Raw genomic sequence first — 15,942 nt, 5'->3', positions numbered from 1 at the left:
TAATACAAGTACTTGTATCAGTATTAGATCTTTTAATACAAGTACTTGTATCAGTATTAGATATTTTAATACAAGTACTTGTATCAGTATTAGAGCTTTTAATACAAGTACTTGTATCAGTATTAGATCTTTTAATACAAATACTTTTAGGGTAAATAAAATTTTCTGACGCAACAAAATAAATGAATAAAAATAAAAAAAACTATCTTTTTGTACATTTTTGGTAAGAATTATTTTCTTCAACTAATTGAAAGTATACTATACCCATAACTTGAACAAATAAATACCAATGATTAATTAATAATATAAAAAAAGAAAAGATTTAAAAGAAAAAATAAGATAAGAAATCTGCTAAATTAAAAAAAAAAATCTAAAGTACAAACGGTTCCTTTTATTGATAAAATAGTAAAAAAAAGAAATCGTCTCTGTCAATCATTAGTATTTTTTTTCCTAAGATGATAAATATAAGTTAAATTTTACCTTTTTGTTTACTTTAGGCAAGAGTATGGAGATAAGTGTGGATATGAATCTCAGAGAACTTCTAGTACAATCCAGTTCATGGTCACTACTGATGCGGTAATATTCACTTCTAGTACAATCCAGTTCATGGTCACTACTGATGCGGTAATATTCACTTTTAAAGGGACTAATTGTCAATTTAAAAAAGGATTTTAATCATGGTTAGATAACCCCTGCATCTGCCTTGGATAAAAATTCTAATTGTTTCAATCTTTTTTTCTGAAATTCATGCACTCTCCATTTAGTTTCAAATTATTATTTCTTTTTTAAGGTCTTCATTGTATGCTAATAATTTGTCATTGTGAATTCTAATAAAAGCACGGCCTGAATTAACAGCAAATTAAGTTTATTTTAATTTTTAAAAGAAAGTAATTTTTAAATTCATAAAAAAATTTAAAATTTTCCTCTACATTTGCATTTAGGACAGCCTGGAAATTTTCATTTCAAAGGTATAAGGAAATTATTTTAATTGAAAGGTTTTTTTTTTACAAATTTAATATATAAATTTTGATTTTTAAGGTCAAATATTTTGTACATATAGGACGAATACTGGAGCTTCTTATCTCTAATATTGTTCAGAACGAATACTGGAGAGCATATATCCTTGTCTTATCTCTAATATGTCTAGGATACTGGAGAACATATATCCTTGTCTTATCTCTAATATTGTCCAGGATACTGGAGAACATATATCCTTGTCTGATCTCTAATATTGTCTAGGATACTGGAGAACATATATCCTCTCTTATCTCTAATATTGTCTAGGATACTTGAGAACATATATCCCATCTTATTTCTAATATTGTCCAGGATACTGGAGAACATATATATCCCTGTCTTATCTCTAATATTATGTCTAGGATACTGGAGAGCATATATCCCTGTCTTATCTCTAATATTATGTCTAGGATACTGGAGAACATATATCCCTGTCTTATCTCTAATATTGTCAAGAATACTGGAGAACATATATCCCATCTTATCTCTAATATTGTCCAGGATACTGGAGAACATATATCCCATCTTATCTCTAATATTGTCTAGGATACTGGAGAACATATATCCCATCTTATCTCTAATATTGTCTAGGATACTGGAGAACATATATCCCATCTTATCTCTAATATTGTCCAGGATACTGGAGAACATATATCCTTGTCTTATCTCTAATATTGTCCAGGATACTGGAGAACATATATCCTCTCCTATCTCTAATATTGTCCAGGATACTGGAGAACATATATCCTTGTCTTATCTTTAATATTGTCCAGGATACTGGAGAACATATATCCCTGTCTTATCTCTAATATTATGTCTAGGATACTGGAGAACATATATCCTTGTCTTATCTCTAATATTGTCCAGGATACTGGAGAACATATTTCCCATCTTATCTCTAATTATGTCCAGGATACTGGAGAACATATATCACATCTTATCTCTAATATTGTCCAGGATACTGGAGAACATATATCCCATCTTATCTCTAATATTGTCTTAGATACCAGAGAACATATATCCCTCTCTTATCTCTTATATTGTCTATGATACTGGAGAACATATATCCCATCTTATCTCTAATATTGTCCAGGATACTGGAGAACATATATCACATCTTATCTCTAATGTTGTCCAGGATACTAGAGAACATATATCCCTGTCTTATCTCTAATATTGTCTTAGATACCAAAGAACATATATCCTTCTCTTATCTCTTATATTGTCTAGGATACTGGAGAACATAAATCCCCATATTATCTTTAATATTGTTTAGGATACTGGAGAACCTTTATTGCCATTTTACCTCTAATATTGTATAGGACGGATACTGGAGAATGTATATCCTTGTCCTATTTCTAATATTGTCTAGAATACTAGAGAACATATATCCCATCTTACCTCTAATATTGTATAGGACGGATACCGGAGAATGTATATCCTTGTCCTATTTCTAATATTGTCTAGAATACTAGAGAACATACATCCCATCTTACCTCTAATATTGTATAGGACGGATACTGGAGAATGTATATCCCTGTCTTATCTCTAATATTGTCTAGAATACTAGAGAACATACATCCCATCTTACCTCTAATATTGTATAGGACGGATACTGGAGAATGTATATCCCTGTCCTATTTCTAATATTGTCTAGAATACTGGAGAACATATATCCCATCTTATCTCTAATATTTTTCAGGACGGATACTGGAGAATATATATCCCTGTCTTATTTCCAATATTGTCTAGAATACTAGAGAACATATATCCCATCTTATCTCTAATATTGTTTAGGACGGATACTGGAGAACGTATATCCCTGCCTGGTCCATGAAGTTCTATGCGGAGGAGTCCACCTACTATCTCTGTGTCCAGGATCCAACTTCGGGGGAATTCGTTCATCAAGGGGAAAATAAATTTTTGCAGGTTTGATTTTATTCCCACTTTTTGGCACCTCGACATTTTCCATATCTCCATTTTCTCTAGGGTCATTTGTGCTATGCATCACTGACCATTTTACTGAACATCCCCTTTAATTCTTTTTTCATCTTTTCTTTATATATCTTTACCTTTTCCCTTCTCATTTCATACATTTCAATTTCCCTAGTTTTCCTCCCTCCCTTCTATTTTCTTCTGGATTAACTTGAAATATTTGTAGATTGAAGTTTACTCTCGGCTGCTCCCAATTTGGTTAAGTATTGTATTACTTGTTATTCTCCTGTTTCTATCTGGTTTGTTCTCTGGTCTTAACCTTGGTCTCATGTCCTTGGATCAAACAGAATTAAGGTGAGTCTTTTTAACAGTAACAATATTCTTGTGACAAATTTTTGTCAATGCCCGATTTCAATAGATTGAAAATAATTGTTACAAAAGAATTGAGTCTTTGCTCTACAAACTATAATTTTCTAATCCTGTCTTAGGAACCAAATGTTATATGACATTTTATGTACATAAATGTTTCAAACTATTAACTATGTTAAAACAATTAATTTAAGTTTGAAAAATCAATGTTTTTCACCGAAATGTCGTTAGATAGGATTGAAGGTTGAGTTTAACTTCTGGAGCTACAGCAGAAGAGAGTATGGAGGAAAGGGCAAGTTGTAGAGCAGCGCCAGAAGGAAGGGGTTTGGAGTCGGACAGGGTGACCCAGGTAGAATTGCTGGAAAAACCGGGAACCCCCAGGGCCTTCTTATTGGGCCATCCGAGCAGGGGGGTCCAAGAGAGAAATCAAAACTGCATAATATAAGTCCAGGGAACCTTGGGTCCTTGTAGAAAGGGTAGAGAGACAATAATCTTATCAAACGTGTCTGTACAGGGAGAAAGAAAAGCTCGCAGAATAAACGACAAGATTTCTGTGGCGGGGTAATCATCCTCAAGGGTAACAGCATTATCATGACTGAACTCGTGAGTTAGAGCTGAGGAAGCTAGGTAATCCGAGACCAGATTCCCGTCTTGGAAGTTGAATATGCGGAGCGAAGGTATGCTAAGGGTCAGTTTTGGAGCTACAATGGGTTGCCAGAACAGGTTGCAGGTCATTACTTTCTCAGAGAACAAGCTACCAACTAGAGCGCAGGCACCGGACAGAACATGTTGGTTATCTGGGCTTAAAAGACTGTAAATAGTCAAATGAAAGTATAAATAAACTGTTAAAAGAAAAATACTATCTTTAGAAAATTCTGTTGAAAAGAATAGGATCAGAGATCCAAGAAGCTGTTAGATAGGATCTGAGATCCAAGTAGCTGGGAGATAGGATCTCAGATCCAAGTAGCTGGGAGATAGGATCTGAGATCCGAGTAGCTGGGAGATAGGATCTGAGATCCGAGTAGCTGGGAGATAGGATCTGAGATCCGAGTAGCTGGGAGAGTAACGAACGATTGTAGAGAGAGAGAGAGCGCCTTAGGGAAAGAGAGAAATTTTAACAGGTGGGAAAGGAACGCGGCAAGTGCCACATCAAGTGTACAGTACTGCCAGGGACCATCTTCTTAACAACATTTAACTACCCATCTTCAACGGGGGTACCTAAATACATAACACTGTCAGGTTTAAAAGATTAGAAAATTTTAGTTTGAAGCAAAGACTCGTTATTCCTTTCAAGAATGAATAGCCGCCCAATTTTTCAAAATTTGAAACTTGCTAAATCTTAAACTTCAATTATGCTCTTGAGGAGCAAAAATATACTTATAGTTAGTTAATAGCATTAATCAATGAATCTTGAATTATTGAGTTTTATTAGTTTATTGTCTGTGAGTAGATCTCAGCCAAATACATGAACAAAACCTGTAAGCAATTTTATATTTGATTAGAATTGTGCAGAGTACTGGATCTGATAAAGAGAAAGCCTATGCTAAGGTGAATAAACCTCCCTTAATTTTCATAATAATCCCTTTTTTAAAATTCGATTTTTTTGGAGACTGGGCGATCAAAAACGCTCTTAAGACTTTTTCTATTCAATAAATAAACGACATAGACCCCCTTTGAATTATAGATTTTATTAAAGATGTAATTTGCTTTTTGAACTAAATAGTTAATTTCAATTTCGTTTCAAACCATCGTCAGCAAACCAATTAAATGTAGAATTAATTTCAACAAATAATAGAATCTATCTATCAATCTACTATAACGTTTGTCTATCTCTCTTTCTACTATAATGTTTCTATTTTTTTCTATCTTTTTTAAAATTTATTTCTGATTTTTGTTGCATATCATAACTTTATTGTTAAAGAATGAAAATTATAAAAATTATGAGAAAAGAATAAAGAATATTTAGATACTAACTTGGGAACCCAGCGTGTTGCCCAGGTTTCTCATAGTTACTCCCGCCGTTTACCCGAACATGGTCTTAAATAACGATTTTAGCTAATTTTCGATAAAAGTTGACCCACTCAATTTTGAATCTCAAAACAAAGCTAAGAACATTCCCGTGGTTCTCCGAAGTTTCCCAATAAAAAATTGAGGCAAGTCGGTCAAAGGGTTCCTGAGTTATGATCGGACTAACAAAAAACAGACAGACAGACAGACAAACAGATATTTCAACTTTGTATATGTAGATAATAAATGTGTGCATAGGCAATCATGCCAATCCGAGGTATGGGAAACTTCCTGCTTTGTTCAATCCTTCTTGGCAACGTTCTTGTCAACAACACCCTGACAGTCCTCCTCGATACTCTCACCGGCGGTGGCGGGGTCGTCGCCGTTATCGGTGCAACCCTAGGTATCGTCATATTCGGTGAAATCATTCCGCAGGCGGTCTGCTCGCGGCATGGACTCGCTGTTGGGGCGAATACGATTTGGTTGACGAAGTTCTTTATGTTGGTGACCTCGCCCCTGTCCTTCCCCATCTCGATGATCCTGGACAAGATCCTGGGGGCGGAGATTGGGACGGTCTACAACAGAGAGAGATTAATGGAGCTCATCAAGGTATGAATAACAAAAAATATTTTTCTAACCCTTTTTGATTTTTCTCAAAAGTGAACAAAGTTCTTTTAAACATGTAAGATTTAACAGTTTTATTTTATTTCAAAAATGATAAATGGTAAAATGAATGACGAACTAGGTAACGGACGCGTACACTGACTTGGAGAAGGACGAGGTGAACATCGTCACCGGAGCACTCGTCCTGAAGCGGAAGACGGTGAAGGATGTAATGACGAGATTGGACGACTGTTATATGCTGCCTCTAGACACCATACTTAACTTTGAGACGGTAAAATACATAATTTGTTTTTAATATTTCAAAATAATTTAAACATTTTAAATCTTATCAAATGAACCTTAAGTTGTCACAACCTATTATTTAAACGATAAAATTTGGAGAAAAACGTATCCAAAGGAATGACCTACTCAGAAGTAACTTTATCTTGAGGGTTTGCATACCACGGGTTTCAATCGACGTAGTCTTGAGGTCGTCAGAGGTCACTTGAGGTCCAACGACCCTATCCGACCTCATTTTTAGAATTAAAATGTTGAATCTAGGTTTCCGAGATCAAGGAGCAGGGGTACAGTAGGATCCCCGTCTACGAGGGGGACAGGACCAACGTCATCCACATACTCTTTGCCAAGGACTTGTTGTTTATCGACCCCGAAGATAATAAACCTCTAGAGGAAATCTGTAAATTCTACAAGAACGATGTTAATTTTGTTTATCAGGTAAAATCAACATCCAACGTTTTTGTTCTCGTCAACATTATACAATATTTTAGATTTGGACATTCATTTAATCTTTTATACATTCATTTATATTAACCCTTATTCATTTAAACATTCATTTCTTCTTTCACAATTATTTATTTTTTTTACAAAATTTTTTTTTTTATTTTCAAATTCATTTGATTACACATTTCGTTTAAGGTTTAATTATAGAATTGCACATCTAGAATTTTTAATACACTTATCCATTTTTTTCATTTTATTTTTTTAAATTTTAATATACTTATGAATTCAGGACACTATACTGACGGACATGTTTGACGAGTTTAAGTCCGGGGACAAGGGGCACATGGCCCTCGTCCAGGAGGCAAATACCGAGGGGGACGGGGACCCATACTACGAGACTATTGGCCTCCTCACCCTCGAGGACATCATCGAGGAGATTATCCAGCAGGAGATCAACGACGAGACCGACGTTGTCCTGGACAATAAGACGAAAAAGAAGAGGAAGAAGGAAAGGAAGACGACCAAGGACGCGGATTTCAGAATGTTCCTGGAGTGTAAGAATCGTCGGGTGACGATCACACCTCATCTATCCCTGGCGATCCTTCAGTTCCTTACTACTTCAGTTAAGGTGATCAATAATTGACTTATGATTTGATCAATAAATAACTGAATTTAATCACTACTGAATGTGATAATTGAATATTGACTAATTCATTAAATTTTGAACTATGTAAAATTAATTGAAGAAAGAAGCAAATGAAATTTTGTAAATTGTGATTTTGGTATTTTCAATCGGGTTTATGCTAATCTTATTAGAAAATAGGAATACATTTTGTTGATAAAATATCTATAAACTTCTTTTATCAATGTTAAAGTATTTTCTTAGAATCTATTTATCGGTTTTTGTTACTGAATAGAAAAAAATTACTGTTAGATTTTAGCAAATAGATGTTAAAAAATCTAGGAAAATTGCTAATTTTCCATTGGGAGTGATATTTTTGTTGCATGCGTAAGAGAGAAAAAAATGCCCCCCCCCTACCAGATGCAGGACTGAGGTTAGAAGAAATTTCTTCACCAACAGAGTAGCGGAGAAATGGAACAAATTACCAGAATATATCAAAAGAGCAGGAAATATAAAAACTTTCAAGTCCTTATATGATAAAATACCGGAACAGCAGGAATGAGAAACCTATGAGTAAAATGCTGGATACATAGAGACGTCATCTCTATGCTCCTATCTGGAACTCTGATGACAAATCTACAAAATCTACAAAAAAAAAATTTAAAAAGATTTTTATAACATATGAACTTAGGACAGGTTTAGACATATTTATATTTCTACATATTAAGATTTTAAAATGTTTGATTTCTCCAGATTTGTGTTCAACGCTTTCCGCATTTTCACTTTATAAGGAATACGAACATACATCCTTACGTTCTCCTGTTCTAGGCGTTCAGTGGTGAGGTGATCAGTGCCAGGATCCTGCAGAAGCTCTTGAGTATGGACGTGTACAGGCAGATCAAGCTCAAGAAGAAGAACGAGGATAAGAAGGAGAAGATGGTTGAGAAGGTGGAGAAGGAAGAGGGGATAATTATGACGAAAGGGAAACCTTGCGACTTTTTTGTTTTAATTCTCGAGGTAAGGACATTTCAAATCATTAATACAAAAAAATTTTTAAGCACTTATAAAAAAAACTTGACAAAATGTTATTAAAGATTGGTTAGATTAGCTTAAAAAACAAAACCCATTTTTTGTTTGAATGAATTAATTAATGAAGGATGAGAATTTAAATCAAGACCGTTCCGAAAAAACCAATGTTCGGAGAGAGGGGGGGGAGGGGTGCAGGAGGGGGATATTGATAAAGAATATATATTAAAGTTGCAAACTAGAACAATTTCGGCAGATTTTTCAGCATTTAATTGATATTTTTGTGAGAAAAAAACAAGATAACTGCACGACAGGGAACACACTTGATTTTAGTTTATTGTAAATATGGCAAAAAAAGCAACTTTAAGCTGTAATGCTTTAAGAGGGGGGGGGGGCAACAAATAATTGATTTAATGTTGTTAAACACACAAAGTTAAAATAATCTTGCGGTACAAACAGTCTAGTACAATAATAAAATAAATCAGTAGTTTGCATGGCCGTGTATGATAGAAATTGACATTTGAAATTAATTTCACTTTTATTAATTTCAGGGCCGCGTTCAAGTCACCATTGGTAAAGAAGATCATAAGTTTATAGAAGGTCCCTTCACAACATTCTGTGAACAAATGCTGGAACAGGTATTGCAGGAGGGGAGGGAGGGGTTCATTGAGCCACATCTAAACCTTATTGAGCCCCCCAAACGATAAACGTTTGAAGTCTTCAACACTTGTTATTTGACTTTCCTTTGGGAGATGGACATTGAGTTAATTTAAATAAAAAATTAGACAGAAAAATCAGATGAAGCTTTCTTTCCACTTTTTAGAGGTTTTTCTTCAGTAGATTTGCAGGCTGACAATGCACTGAGCCCCATATGAACGTCAACGAACCCTTAAATTGTTTTTTAAAAGATTCAACCAAAAATACATTAACTTATCTAACCTATTTATGACCGTTGAACCCTTTAAGAAGATGATTTAACAATTTAATAGATTTTTAATCTTTGAGTCATCTTCAAAGTTCTAGAAACGTTTTTTATTACTTGTTATTTACTTATAAGGCACATTTCTAAATTTGTTCTGCAAACCTTCTAAACTTTTATATTAATAATTAAAGCTTAATCCTTCTTTTGTCATGCAATACATTTTTTTTCCTTACACAGCATTTATTTTTTACATCTGTTATTCATTACATACACAGTGATTAGAGATGATGTTATTTAAGATAAAAAATTTATTTTATCCAAGAAAATTTGAAAATTAAAATGTGCGAAAAAAAGCTTGTTTAAGAGCTGCTGGCAAAAAACATGTTTTTAAAGGAACCTTACTTCTAATGTAGTTTTATATTAATCCTCCATTGTAGGCCATGCAAATGCCCTCGTCTCCAATGGTTCCTGATCCTGTGCGGGGAACAAGTCAAAGTCCTTCAATGCCCTCTGCTGTTAATGAAATAGCCTCCGGGAAAACACTGAAGAAGACAAGTACTCAGGTTCTAATATTGTATAGGAAAGCCACCTATATGGTTGCACTGAAGGGTAATATTGTATAGAAAAGCTACCTATATGGTTGCTCTGAAGGCTAATATTGTATAGGAAAGCCACCTATATGGTTGCACTGAAGTCTAATATTGAATAGGAAAGCTACCTATATGGTTGCTCTGAAGGTTAATATTGTATAGGAAAGCCACCTATATGGTTGCACTGAAGGGTAATATTGTATAGAAAAGCTACCTATATGGTTGTTCTGAAGGCTAATATTGTATAGAAAAGCTACCTATATGGTTGCTCTGAAGGCTAATATTGAATAGGAAAGCTACCTATATGGTTGCTCTGAAGGCTAATATTGTATAGGAAAGCCACCTATATGGTTGCACTGAAGGCTAATATTGAATAGGAAAGCTACCTATATGGTTGCTCTGAAGGATAATATTGTATAGGAAAGCTACCTATATGGTTGCTCTGAAGGCTAATATTGTATAGGAAAGCCACCTATATGGTTGCTCTGAAGGATAATATTGTATAGGAAAGCCACCTATATGGTTGCACTGAAGGGTAATATTGTATAGAAAAGCTACCTATATGGTTGCTCTGAAGGCTAATATTGAATAGGAAAGCTATCAGTATGGTTGCTCTGAAGGATAATATTGTATAGGAAAGCTACCTATATGGTTGCTCTGCAGGTTAATATTGTATGGGAAAGCCACCTATATGGTTGCTCTGAAGGTTAATATTGTATAGGAAAGCTACCTATATGGTTGCTCTGAAGGATAATATTGTATAGGAAAGCTACCTATATGGTTGCTCTGAATGTTAATATTCTATAGGAAAGCCACCTATATAGTTGCTCTGAAGGGTAATATTGTATAGGAAAGCTACCTATATGGTTGCTCTAAAGGATAATATTGTATAGGAAAGCTACCTATATGGTTGCTCTGAAGGTTAATATTGTATAGGAAAGCTACCTATATGATTGCTCTGAAGGTTAATATTGTTTAGGAAAGCTATCTATATCGTTGCTCTGAAGGTTAATATTGTATAGGAAAGCCACCTATATGATTACTCTGAAGGCTAATATTGTATAGGAAAGCTATCTATATCGTTGCTCTGAAGGTTAATATTGAATAGGAAAGCTACCTATATGATTGCTCTGAAGGCTAACATTGTGTAGGAAAGCTACCTACATGGTTGCTCTGAAGGCTAATATTGTATAGGAAAGCTACCTACATGGTTGCCCTGAAGGCTAGCCGGATGAACAACATGAACAGTGAGCAGGACGGGTACAATGAGCGGGAGCTGGACTATGCCCTGGAAAGAATGACTGAGGATGACCACGATGTTTATGATCAGGAAACATCAATAATCAACATTTTTACATATTTTTTAAATTTTTCTTTGTAGCAAATTTTGTTCTAAAGGGAAGCGATAAAAATTGCTTGCTTTTGTTTCAGTGTAATCAATTCTAGTAGAAAAATCAAAATCCTCCTTAATCCGGAAAATTCCAGACTGCTGGCACTGTACACTGTACACACTGTACAATTGAATGAAATAAGTTACATAATATTATTGAGAGTTATAATTAGGAGTTCACTCGTAATGTTCGTTCACCTGAGAAAGGAGATTATGGGAGTAATCCAGGTTTGCGAGAGATAAAACCATTAATTACTATCTAATTATCTACCAGCAAAAGTGTTAAATGTTTTAATATAATTGTTTTATCTTTTCCCCGATTTTTAAGCTTTGTGCCAAAAACATGCGACATAAACTAGCTGGTATTTTTTTAACGTATTTGTTAAAATTAGAACATAAAATTCATGTAATCTTTAGAACATAAAATCCGTGAAATCTTCAGAACATAAAATCCGTGTAATCTTTAAAACATAAAATTCGTGTAATCTTTAGAACATAAAATCCGTGTAATCTTTAGAACATAAAATCCGTGTAATCTTTATCTTAAAATACGTGTAATCTTTAGAACATAAAATACGTGTAATCTTTAAAACATAAAATCCGTGTAATCTTTAGAACATGAAATACGTGAAGTCTATAGGACATAAAATACGTGTAATCTTTAAAACATAAAATCCGTGTAATCTTTAAAAATATGTCCCGGGCTTTTAAGATCCGTTTACTAGTTGAAAATTCATTTTATTAAAAATAAAGAATTTTTGGAATTTTCACGTCAATATAAAAGACCCTTTTATAGTTTCAGTTTTAGTCTGTTAATTTCTGATTTATTTTCCTCCCTGTTTAATACTTGTTTTATGTTAAGGTACACCTGTTATACGTCGTGAATCGTTACGAAGTAGTCTGAGTATGATGAAAAACCGGTTTCTCGGAGGTCAGCTCGGAGGTCGGAGTACAACCAGCATAGATAAATCATCCTCTAAGGTATAATCAACTACATGGGTTGGTGGGGGGGTTGTCAAATGTAAGAAAATTAATTTAAAATGCAATAAATGAATATCATTAAATTTTAATACATCTTTTCCTTTTTTGGTGATCTTAAATAACAGACGTTTTAAGTTCGATGAAACAACTAAAGAAAGAATTTATTTTCGTATTTTTATTTTTTGAATGTCTAAATATACTGGTTTACAACTTATCACTACATAATTTTAGTTTAATTAAACAGATTTGAATACCATCAAATAATCAAATAGTTAGTTTCTGCATCTGTGAAGCTTTATGTAATTTGCATTTTTTGACAAAAAATACGGGACTTTATTAAACTTTTTTTTTAAACTGTGATATAATAATTATTGTTTCAATATATGCAATATTTTAATAAAATCCCTTAAATTACGAGAACCAGAATCAGAAATGTATATTCGGAAAATAAAAGAGTTTAAATGTCATAAGATTAAACTATATTTTGACCTCTAGGATGAGTTCTGGGACGGAATGACTAACCCCGCGATGGACCACACCGGTACAGAAGATCCCCGGGAGGATTTCGTGTTCCTCAACAACTCTAATGGATTGGCACACGTCGGAGCCGCGTATCTTAACCAACAATCCAACAGCGGCCCGGTGACCACTACAGAGCTAGAGACGGAGACATCCGGACCCAACTCCCTTCCTCTCACCCTCACGAAGGATGCCCCCCTGGAGAAACAGAGTTCGGAACCTAATTTTAAAGCAGGTGGCGCCACTCGCGGTGGCGCGGATATCCGCCCAACTGTCATCAATGTACGTGGCAGCGGTAGCGGGGATGCGGAGAGCTCCGGTGCCGAGCAAAGTCTTGAAACTACAACAACCTATCCAAGTGATAGAACTAGTTTACTCAGAGATAAAACTGTTAGCTAGTAGAGAGCTAGGATTCATATTTTGGGTGGTAAAGGGAGGCTTATGCCGAAAACTTTGCTATTAAAATCTAAACTCTCGTAATTTTTTTAACTGGTGACTTTAACGTCTTATATTCTCATGATTGATATTTGGTAGAGGATAAATCTAATCGTATTTACTCGCATCAACAATTTAAACATTTTTTTTAAACATTGTTTGATGGGCTGTTGCAATCCTTCAATTTTAGCTTTATTTTCTCTATTTCATTGTATCCAGACTAAAGTTATATACTCTCATATTGTTATTCAACCCCTTTCAAGATATAGTGGATGTTTCCGCGAATTTCAGGCAGATAAAATAATGCTCATTTAGCAAATTCCATTCTTATGCCGATATAATTCTAATTTTTGTCAACCATAAATCAAAAATAAAAATTTTCACAAAATTTATTTAAAAAACCTCCCCTAATCTTTCAAAAATAAATCGCTATTGTCTTTATTAATGTATTACAACCGCATCCCCTAAATCCCCCCCCCCTCCATCTTATTTAGATATATTTAATTTTTAAGTGTATAATAGGTTTGTAGATAAAAAAACGCGTTTTTTCATTTCGTTATAGAAATCAGTCCGTCCATAGAATGCTGTTTAAATGTTTGTGCATTTTGTGTTAAGAAAATTCGAGTTTATGTCATTTTTCTTTCATTTTTCAGAGCTTTTTTTTATTAAGAATACCAGCAACAATTCTTCTCGTGTTAGCACGACACTTTTTATCATTGGTTTTGGCAGTTTCTTGATTCCCTTAATTTGTTGAATTTACAATTGACAATAATGAAATTTAAAAATAGGAAGATGACTTAATCAAAACTATTATTGAACTCTTATTCTGGTATAGTTATTTTAAAATTTCCTAAAAAAGACGAAATTCCTAATTCTAAGATCTGGTTTTAGCAATAAGTGAGCTCTACTTAAACCTCCAGGTTGATCCAGAGTCCATACATAATCACAGATCACGACAAAATAAAACATTTAAATACTTTCTGCACTATGGCATTTTTTTGATCCCAAAATTGAAGAATATTTTCATAGTTTTTCACTCTGTTAACTAATTTGTTAAAATTGGTATTTATTGGTGATTTTTTCAGAACTTATAAGTTTTTATTTTTTAAACTTGTTTTATTGATTTTACCGTCGCATTTTTGTTAGAGATAAATTGTAAACATTTGGCTCAATTCCTTGGCATGTGTTCCTCGAGTTTATTAAATAACAAATTGAACATGTTAAACTTCTTTTTGATTGTATCATTAAATGCTTAAAGTGTATTATTTTCATAAAAAACATTATTTTTCATTAAACTTATAAATCCGAAAAAATGTGTTTAGTATACACAGAAAATGTCCTGAATTAATTTCTAACACAGGGTGTCCTACGAAACATTACATTTGGCTAATAGTTTTAATGCCTTATTCCATAATGTTTGTTTTTTCAAAAAAAAAATATCACATGGCAGTCATATTATAGTAAAATTGATTTCGAAGTAAATATATTTGAGTTAAAGATTTTTTAAAACGAAATTCAAACAGTCTTTAACATTTGATGTGGTAAATGGAAGATGGCAATTCTATTGATGTGGTAAATGGAAGATGGCAATTCTAAACTCTCACCAACTGTCATGTGTCCTGACACTAGGGTGACACACGAAGAAGTGAAAGTAATAAAATGAAAAGGTGCATAGGTCCTAAAAGATTCTATGGGTGATGTCAACGCTAAGTATTGAAATGCAAACATTGTTTTTTCTAACTTGATTAACTTGGCTGGAAGTAGTTCCTGGAAAACATCTCGATTATGTTATGTTAAGGATATGGGGGCATTCGACACTTCGTGACATCAAATTTTGTAAAGGCTGCATTTGTTTTTTAAAATTAAGATTAAGGGCCGAAATTTTTCATGTCATCTAACCGGATCGTATAGAAAATTTGGGATCGGAGGTCATTGACCAACGTTATAAATCAAGGTTTTGCCGAAAAAAACGAAAACGACTGGTACCTAATGCAATGCTCCGATCAACCTAAAATTTTCACATCACCTATGCACCCAAAAAACTTAATTTTAACCCCCTTCATGTGTCACTGGGACACCCTGTACTTAAAAAAAGAAAAATTGTTTCGTTATTTTTCAAATTAAATTAAAGTCAAAAATAAATTACGCATTTCTTGTAAACGTGGTGAAATTATGTCAAGTTTAATGTAATTGATTTAAAATATATTTTTTAAATCTTGAACGGGTCCCTTATGCTCTACAGTCTACATTTATAAAAATTCGTAATATATTCTTTTTAGATCCCCAAATTATATATACTACATATATATATATCTCTACTCGTAATTATATAATTTATTGTAGAAATAAAGATATATTTGACTTCGTAACTTAATTTTTAAAATCAAAGTATAAAATGAACTACATAGACGTAATTTCAAAGCACACTTTGGTTTTAAATTGTTTTCCTTTTTGGTTTACATAAACTTAACCCAATCATGATTAAATTATCTCTTTTCCCTTCAGCAATATCGAAATTGTTACCTGTGGGGAGGTTGAAAATTACGAATTACGTCCTCAGTGATAACCAGAAAACTCTGAAATAGGAAGACGACTTTTAAATTTAAGGTTGTAGGAATAAAACTAGTTCATTGAAAACATCAATTGTACAGCGTTAATAGACCCTTCTCCCTTAAATTTTGCTCTGCTAAGTTACTAGTTACTAGGAAAATATTTGCTCTGTAACAACACCGAAACGCTGAAGTATTGCTATAATGTCGTCTTTCTATTCCATTTTTTCTGGTTA

The 15,942-nt window shown here is 33.6% G+C and overlaps 2 protein-coding genes across 2 annotated transcripts; both read left to right on the top strand.

Annotated features, from left to right (window-relative positions):
* Positions 1–497: 497 nt before the first annotated feature.
* On the top strand, positions 498–9,865 carry LOC111709556 (metal transporter CNNM4; the record flags this gene model as incomplete). Its single annotated transcript, XM_023483284.1, is given in 11 exon segments — positions 498–576; positions 2,815–2,946; positions 3,179–3,306; positions 4,824–4,869; positions 5,587–5,937; positions 6,074–6,223; positions 6,493–6,666; positions 6,962–7,300; positions 8,123–8,311; positions 8,872–8,958; positions 9,680–9,865. Coding segments are annotated over 11 exon segments (1,861 nt in total), but the record flags the coding sequence as incomplete, so codon positions are not given.
* Positions 9,866–11,029: 1,164 nt separating this feature from the next.
* Positions 11,030–15,378, top strand: LOC111709558 (uncharacterized). Its single transcript, XM_023483286.1, has 4 exons — positions 11,030–11,162; positions 11,396–11,450; positions 12,085–12,203; positions 12,699–15,378. Exons 1-4 carry the CDS (start codon positions 11,040–11,042, stop codon positions 13,119–13,121), a joined length of 720 nt encoding a protein of 239 aa, XP_023339054.1. The 5' UTR covers positions 11,030–11,039; the 3' UTR covers positions 13,122–15,378.
* The last annotated feature ends 564 nt before the right edge of the window (positions 15,379–15,942 follow it).

The sequence above is a fragment of the Eurytemora carolleeae genome, unplaced genomic scaffold (assembly GCF_000591075.1).
Source record: "Eurytemora carolleeae unplaced genomic scaffold, Eaff_2.0 scaffold978, whole genome shotgun sequence".
NCBI lineage: Eukaryota > Metazoa > Arthropoda > Copepoda > Calanoida > Temoridae > Eurytemora > Eurytemora carolleeae.
The sequence above is the reverse complement of the archived record's forward strand: the minus strand, read 5'-3'. Positions and strand labels throughout refer to the sequence as shown.